Source organism: Chelonia mydas, chromosome 11, assembly GCF_015237465.2.
Source record: "Chelonia mydas isolate rCheMyd1 chromosome 11, rCheMyd1.pri.v2, whole genome shotgun sequence".
NCBI classification, from domain to species: Eukaryota; Metazoa; Chordata; order Testudines; family Cheloniidae; genus Chelonia; species Chelonia mydas.
Window position 1 is genome coordinate 44,012,733 of NC_051251.2, and position 8,452 is coordinate 44,021,184.

General features: G+C 47.6%; 1 protein-coding gene across 1 annotated transcript in view; it reads right to left on the reverse strand.

Moving 5' to 3' along the window:
- Window positions 1-5,162, reverse strand: part of PDE11A (phosphodiesterase 11A) — a 226,144-nt gene extending 220,982 nt beyond the window's left edge. Inside the window, exon 1 of the mRNA XM_043524765.1 lies at window positions 3,853-5,162. Coding sequence (XP_043380700.1) covers window positions 3,853-4,659 — 807 coding nt within the window. The 5' untranslated portion in view covers window positions 4,660-5,162. The remainder of the gene's footprint in view (window positions 1-3,852) is intronic.
- Window positions 5,163-8,452: the final 3,290 nt, after the last annotated feature.

Below are 8,452 nucleotides of genomic sequence, written 5' to 3' on the forward strand. Positions count from 1 at the left end.
GGTTGACACATTGAATGATAAACCCCCTAAATCCTGTTAATTTCTTGCTAATTAAATTCACTTATCTGTAAACCAGTGGAATGTTAGGGGAATATCTTTGTCTCTTTAACTTGCTTTATGATGTTCTGAAACACAATCTTTAAATGAAATTAAAGGTGTTTGTTTACCTAATATCTCTCAATATTTCTTTGACTTCACTATGGTCAATCTCTAATATAAAAAAGGAATGCTACTCTGTCATCCTTTTTTCCTCCATCTGTCAGCCTGACAAAGCTACCTGCTGATGTTTTTTCACTTCACAGCTGATCAAACACCTTCATCATTAACACTGACTAATCATATCACATTTTTATTAATTTTTAAAGTAGTGTATTGTGAGCACTAACAATGATCTGAAAGCACTAGCAATGATCTGAAAGGGAACATCTGTCACTTGTCTTTGCACTTGTATCAGAGCCTCTTTAGGAGTCTTTATTCTTGCTAGTATTAAATAGAGTAGATCTCCTTTTGCTTTAATAATATGTAATGGTCACAAGCCTGCCAGGTACAAGAAAATAAATTGCATTAACTCAGAACCACACTGGTTAATCAAAAGAGAAGCCAGATCCTCAATTCTATTCTCAGACAAAACCCTCAATGAAGCCAGAGACTGAAGCTTCTGATGCCAAAGCTGATCAGAAGTAACTCCACTGAAGTCAATGAAAGTTGCAACAGTGTAAACCTGATGTAAATAAGGGGAGAACAGGGCCCAAGACTCTACCCTCTTCCCCAATAAGTATATATTTGTTGGTTTAAGCACCTAGAGAAGTGTATTAGGTATAAACTTTTAGTCTGACTACAATGAACAGAAGCCAGCCATAAGAAATAGAATGTAAAATAAATATTGATTGGTCAGTTAATAGAATATGCCTTGATTATTTTTCTCCGTTTTCTGCCATGAACAAATAAATCTGTTAAAGTAATTGAGCTCTTTCAAGGAAAAAGGGCAAGGGAGACTGAAATGGTCTAGTCCCTCATCCCTAGGAAACTCCATGCCACACCAGTGGTCCCCTCACCTCCTGCAAGGAAAGCACCTGGAGCTGTCCAGAGACTCCATGAACCCAGAGACAACAGATGACATAGTGAGGGGCAGACCCTGGCTCTAGCAAACTCCAGTACCTTTCGATACTATAGACACTTAGTACTACTGAGGGAATCTCCTGGCTGGCTACTTCTTGCTTTAATCTCTCCATGTTGCAACCATCTCATAAGCAGCACACTGTCAATGATTGGGAAAGAAGATAGGGAGATGGCAGGCAGGTGGGGAGGGATGAGGGTGATGGTTTAGAGGGGAGGGCTGGATCAGAAACAGAGGGGGAAAGGGAGCAAATAATGGGGAGGGAAAAGAAGAAAAATCTGAATTTATCAGATGTGTGCCAAAATTTGGCCTCAGTCACTTTGTTTTATATGTTATATCCCTTTCTCTTAACCTCTGTCCTCTCTCTCTCTCTCTCTCTCTTTAGTTTGTAAAGTCTGGGGGGCAGAAACCTGTCTCAACTTATGCATCTAAGGTGCCTACCACACTTTTGGGTCCTTGATGAATAATAAATAGTATCACTCAAAACTCAAAAATTCATCCTGACAGGCCTGTATTTTAAAAAACGCTCTGTTCTAATCTCCAGTCTTCTCCCTGCATGGTTCAGGAACAACTGTTAATTTTTGTTTGTGTGTTTGCTTTTTATATTTCTAGGACAAGATTAGACATTGGGCAAATGTTTATCATCAAGCAGTTAAAATATTTAAGTCCCAGCTATGAAGATATATATTTATTTCTCAATCCTATATAGCTCTCCATGCCTAATTGGGTGAGAGAGGCCTGTTTTACATGTAACAGAAAGGAAAAATAACAAAAAGAAAAGTAGGAAACCTGAAAGTGTGTGTGTGTGTGTAAGTGTGTAAAAGTTGATCTAAATTCAGAAAGCTCAAGGTTAAATCCTGGCCCTACCCATGTCAATGGGAAATGGTAGTTTTGCCATCACCTTCACAGAGGTCAGGATTTCATCCTCAGAGTTCAAAGTGAGTAATCTGAAGTGGTGGAGAAAGTCCTTGTAAAGGGAGATGGGAGTTGTTACCTTGTTCTCAGAAATAGGTTTGGAAATCTGTGCTGGTCCAGAGGGGCACATGCAAAGGCTTTTCAGAAATATTTTATCTTTAGATTGGTTTAGTAGTAACCAGGAAGGGAAGTTTAACTCAGCAGTGATAGAGAATAAGGATAATAATAATTTGCACTTTTATAGCAACTTTCATTAGAGGTTCTCAAAGTACTTTGCAAAGTGAATCAAGCCTTAAAACAACCCTGTGATGTGAAGTATAGAAATATAACAATACTCATTTTATAGCCAGTTAACCTAGCCTTATCAGCCATTCTGGATTTTGTGGATCTGTTCTAATTTTACTTGAGCAATCTCATGCCTTGCAAGTAATGCCTAGGATGGACCCCTAGAACTGTCCTCTAGGAGGGACCTAGGCATTACTTGCAAGGCATGAGATTGCTCAAGTAAAATTAGAACAGATCCACAAAATCCAGAATGGCTGATAAGGTTAGGTTAACTGGCTGTAAAATGAGTACTGTTATATTTCTATACTTCACACCACACAGTTGTTTAAAATAAGTTATCTGCAGTGGTTGCCAAAGTAGGGTTTGTGGGTGGCAGAGGGGCTTGTGTTCTTCCAAGAAGGTCCATGTCAGCACCCTCTCCCCATGGCTGTGGTGTTAAGGGCACAGTGTAGCCTGTGACAGACTGACAATGTCCTGTAGGATTCTGGGCAAACCTTATGGAACTAAATTAAATCTTACTGAATTAGGTTTAGTACCTTTGGGGGACAGCTGTATTAAAAATGAAATTTTGTGCATGTGTGTACATTGCGTGCAATGCCTCTAGGAGGAGGGGGTTGCTAATGTAATTCCTCTAGCTATCAGCCCTTTGAAGCCACCTCTAGGGAGAGGTACACAAATACTAGTTCAGACTGGATTCGCCAGAGCCCAACAGACAGAGAAAGGATTTTTGAATAAATGGCTTGGTTTTAAACAAGCTCATAGCTTTCTTCCTGATCTACCATATTTCTATACTTCACATCACAGGGTTGTTTTAAGGATTGATTCACTTTGCAAAGTACTTTGAGAACCTCTAATGAAAGTTGCTATAAAAGTGCAAATTATTATTATCCTTATTCTCTATCACTGCTGAGTTAATCTTCCCTTCCTAGTTACTACTAAACCAATGGTTCCCAAAACCAGCTTCAGAAGCCCACAAGCCATCATCATAATACGTTATATCATGACACTGATGCAATCTCACATTGCACTGTTGTAGTAATCTGTTAGTGTTTGAATGCACGGTGACTGTCCCCAACCAAACAGGAAAACTCAAAAGGTGGGTAAGCTTAGGTCCAGTGTGGTTAAGTGGCTTGCCCTAGCCAGGGCCTGGCAGAGCCACCACCCAGAAACCCTGACATCTCACTACCTATCAATTTGATTAAGAGCTCAGTGTGCTGGATAGGGAATGGGATTTCTCCCTAGTGTCAGGCTTAATCCTATGGTTACAAAACTTAATTCTTTCTAGGTTCCCCCCCCTCCTCCCAGGGCACACAGCCTATGTGTAGGGCAGCAGTAATGGGGCAGTGTGGCTGCCCGGCCCTGCTCCCCTTTTGGAAAGTCACACTGTTCCAGAAGCCAGGAAGCCTCACCCAGGTCCCCACAAACTGAGGGGCACATGGCAGGCAGGCAGCTGGGCCTTGAGTCCCCACAGGTGGCCAGCATATGAGTTTCTGTGCCCAGAAACTCACACGCCCTATGGCTAGCCCTGGTCCTACCTGGTAAGCGTCTGGGATGTTGACTGTCTCCCCGTGCTCTGCCACGTAGCCGATGATGCCCTTGCCCCAGGGCACCTGCACCTCGTTGGAGCTCTCGGTGCTGCAGCAGGGCAGGAGTGGGGTGCCCGCGTGCACGTCGAAGAACTTGGACACCAGGCTCTTCTTGCCCGACGCAGCTCCCTCCACCAGGAAGAGCGAGCTCCGGTCGGCCTCCACCATGAGGCAGACGAAGATGAGGATCTTGTAGCTGAGGCTGGTGAGGTCCAGGTCGTTGGAGATGTCCTTGACCAGCTCCAGGAAGAACTGGCGCTCGTTGTGCTCCTTGAGGTGGCGCTTGTAGTCCAGGGCGGTGGGCGGGTACTGGGGCAGGCTGACCCGGGACTCCAGCAGGGCGCTGAGGATGTGCGCCGTGGTCGGGGGCAAGGAGCTGGCTTTCCTGAGCAGGGCCCTTCTCCGCATGCTGCTGAGGGGCTCCTGGGCTCGGGCGTGCACGTGCTCGTCGTAGGTCAGGTTGACGTGGATGGCCTTGGACCTGGCGAAGCTCAGCCTCAGCTCCTTCTGGGAGGCCCTTCGCTGCAGCCCGCCCGCCGCGCTGGCCTCCCCGGGGCCACTGCTGGCCCAGCTGCTGGCGGGGCCCAGACTGGGGCTGCCGCTGCTTCGCCGGGCTTCAGGGCCGCTGGCGGCGCTGCCGGTGCCCGGAGGCGCAGCGGTGAGCGACTTCCTCCTCTTCAGCCACTTCTCCACCAGCTCCGGGTGCCGGTCCAGGAAACTTTCCACCGCAGCGAAGTCCAGGCTGCCAGCCGACATGGTCCCCGGGCTCCAGCGCCGCCGCCGCCGCCGCCTCCTCCCAACACCGGCTCCGCTCCCAGCTTGGGACCGCTCCCGAAACTGCCTCGAACTATTTCCGACCCCGATGAACCATGGCAGAAGGGAGAGGAGATCACCCGCCCTCCCAGCCCGCTTTAGCCGTAGGGAGCGGTCCCTCCCTCAGAGGTGGGGAGGCTGCCCAGAAGTGGGGGAGCAACGTTTGCCTGACTTTCCGCCCTCGTCCAGGCTGGCCCCCCTCCTCCTCTTTTATCGTCTCCTGCTCCTCCTCCACCTGGCCCCTGCTCTCTGCTCTGCCCTCGTCCGCGGTTCTCCCTTGTCCCCTCCTACCCGCTGCCTGGTCTGGCGCTTGGTTCTGGGCCAGGTCCTCCTGCTCCCCGCACTTCCTCAGGGAAAGGTGCGGCCGCGGCTTCCCCGGGATGCACTGATCGGAAAGCGCTTTTGCAAACCCTTCTGCGAACTGCTGCGGCTGCAAGCGGCTGCTCCTGCGTAACCCAGCCAGCAGACCACTGAGGGCGGGAGTGGGAAGGGAGGGAAGAAGCGTGAGTCGAGAGGGGAGGAGGGGGGAGGAAGAGCAAGTGGCGATACCAGGCACACAGTCAGCAGCATGGATACTCACTAGAGTGAGCGGTGCGGAGTGACTGAGATTATGCCGGGTGCCCCTCTTCTCCTGCTTTGAGCAGGGGGTTGGACTAGATGACCTCCTGAGGTCCCTTCCAACCCTGATATTCTATGATTCCTCCCTAATGGATCATGAACACCAGTCCTTTGCGGAAGCTACACGCAAGGAGCCTTGCATTGTTAATAGTTCAAACTAAGAAAGAGAGCTCAAGGCAGTCAGTCCTGTCATCGAAAAATGCAGACTGGGTGCGGGGAGTGGGGGAGGATTTGTGGGCATGTTTGTGTGCTAGAAAAATTTGTGGGTGTGAATGTTTATGCGAGGGAATATTGGTAAGTGTACATATGTGTGATATAAATATTGCTTTTCTATTAATATAAATTATGATGTTTATATTTGTTTCAAAATCAGTGAACATATTTCCTTCAAAAAGCCCTTCTGTATGTGACTTGATTGTGCCTGAAAAAGAAACTCGCACTCTATACCTAACGAGACGAACTGTCCACGCCCAGAGTGCCTTGTGCATCGTTAATGGTATTTTCCTTATTGGCTTTCTGCAAACACAGCCAGCGAATGTAGAATGGGAGGACGTGAGTACCTCTGTGGGGAGCGCTTTGCTGTGGTCATTTCTCCCCGAGGGAGACTCAAGGAGGCGCACGTGGTCACCTTTCCACGGGAATGTGCGGCTCCGCTGAGCGTGTAGGAGCAGCAAATAGCACATGCGACTCGTGTGCCTCCTTCTGCAGCATCAGCCGCGAGACAGAAAGCCGAGCACAGCCACCGAGACAGGCGGACGGGGGTTATTTTTACGGACACGTGGGGAAGCACATTTACTTGCTAAATTGATGCCTATGCATAAGTGATTGAAAACTACATAGTCATGGACACGTGAATACAGCTTTCATCCGCTCACCGGGAGCTGATTGAAGGAGATTTCAAAAATTTATGAATGAGATTTTCACTTAAAAATACACCGCCAAATCCTTAATCAAATGAGAGGGGGAGAGAGAGAGAGCGACTTCAAACGCTGCCAGAAAACTAATCCCCACTGAGCAGCCCCCTCCAGAATGAGGACTTGAATTGTGTGGGTATAAAGATGCACGCCAATTATGGAGACACATGCACATGAGTGTGTGTGGAGGGGAGCAAGAGAGATTTCTGTGCTGTGAGATTTACCCTCCGCCCCCTTCTGCTGCAGGCATCAGGGGGGGTTAAAGCAGGCTCTCCGGAATGTGCAGGGGCTGTGACTGTCAGAAAGAGAAAAGAAATCACCTTCTGCAGCGAAAGCATTGAAACAGACAAAGGAATTAGCTTCTCGGTCTCTGATCCGGTATCTGTCCTAGATCATGCTGCATTTAGCACAGTGAGTGAAATCAGCTTGCCAGCGCCGTTTATTGTTCGGGTGTACTGCGCTCAGTGAAGTTTCATTCTGCCTTAGCTCCGTAAGTTGCCTGCGTTTCATTGAGAAACCGCGCATTGTGAGCTGCAGAAACTTGTCAATCGAGAGCAAAGGCAATGGGAGGGGGTCTTCTGTGCGCAGGCGCAAAACAGAGCGGTGGGCGTGAGATGCACGTCTGAGCCGCTCCTTTTTCCCGCATGCCCCTAAGCTTCGGGCTGGGTCTCACTGCAGGGGGGCGACGGGGGTCTACTCCGCAGCCCAGGGCCCGGGCAGGGGGTGCTGCGCAGGATTAGCTGCGGTCCTGTCACCGACCATGCTCAGACAGACCATCTTCTGAAGCCGCTGCCCTTATGCTTCTTGTTCAAAAGGGGGGCAGCGAGAGGGGTCGAATTGGAGGGGTGGTGGGGGCAGAAATTGTGCCGAAGGCCAAACTATGTTCACAGGAAGGTAAAAGGGATGGAGGGAGGGCGAAGGGAGAGGCAGATACACAACACGGGGGACAAGTGTAAGTGGGAGATGGGCTGCGGATAATGGCAGGGGAAGGGAAACTTTGGGAGGGGCGAGGGGATAAAAGAAGTTATCTGCCGTGGTTGCCAAAGTAGGGTTTATGGGTGGCAGAGGGGCTTGTATTCTTCCAGGAAGGTCCATGTCAGCACCCTCTCCCCGTGGCTGTGGTGTTAAGGGCACAGTGTAGCCTGTGACAGACTGACAATGTCCTGTAGGATTCTGGGCAAACCTTATGGAACTAAATTAAATCTTACTGAATTAGGTTTAGTACCTTTGGGGGACAGTTGTATTAAAAATGAAATTGTGTGCATGTGTGTGTGTGCATTGCGTGCAATGCCTCTAAGACGAGGGGTTTGCTAATGTAATTCCTCTAGCTATCAGCTCTGTGAAGCCACCTCTAGGGAGAGGTACACAAATACTAGTTCAGACTGGATTTGCCAGAGCCCAACAGACAGAGAAAGGATTTTGAATAAATGGCTTGGTTTTAAACAGGCTCATAGCTTTCTTCCTGATCCAGCAAACTGACGGGACGTCTGGGCCACTGAGGGGAAATACAGGTCCAGTTACCCTGAATGTAGCCCAATGCCTAGAGCCCTGAGCCATGAAGCCTAAGCTTTTTGAGGATATGTGCTCCAGGAGACTTTGTTCGGTGTAATAATATTTTACTTACACACATACACACCATCACAAAAAGTTCATAATCTTCATACATGTGTTTGATGTTTCGAAGAATTCCTTGTCCTTTTTCATAGGAGTAACATGTCTGTATATAGCTTTGTAGCATTTCACAAATTTGTCTTCTCTTTTGATTGCTGGAATTGGACTCATCTTAATTGACCCAGCTGATCACCTATCAGTGTTTTGTAGTATAGCACTTTGTTTTTGTAATTTTCCATTTTTATTCCTACAGTTTTAATTTCCCCCCATACCACAAGTTTACTCTTTCTTCAGTTTCCTTTGATCCTCCAGTGAGGATTGCCTTTCTCGACTGTATTTTGCCCTCTTTTTTTCCATGTCATCACTTGCATGTAGAACTTACTTCTCAAATATTCACTGAGGATGCTATTCTATCTTATATGAAATCCCTCTCTAAGGCATATGTCGTGTAATTTTTACTGAACGTAGATATTAATTATTCACGAGTATGAAAAAAATCATGTGTCATGCAACAAAAAATTCTAACTCGATACATTTCAGTTTGGTTTTCATTCTGACAAGTTTACTTTTTGGTCTGCCGTAATCAGTACAGA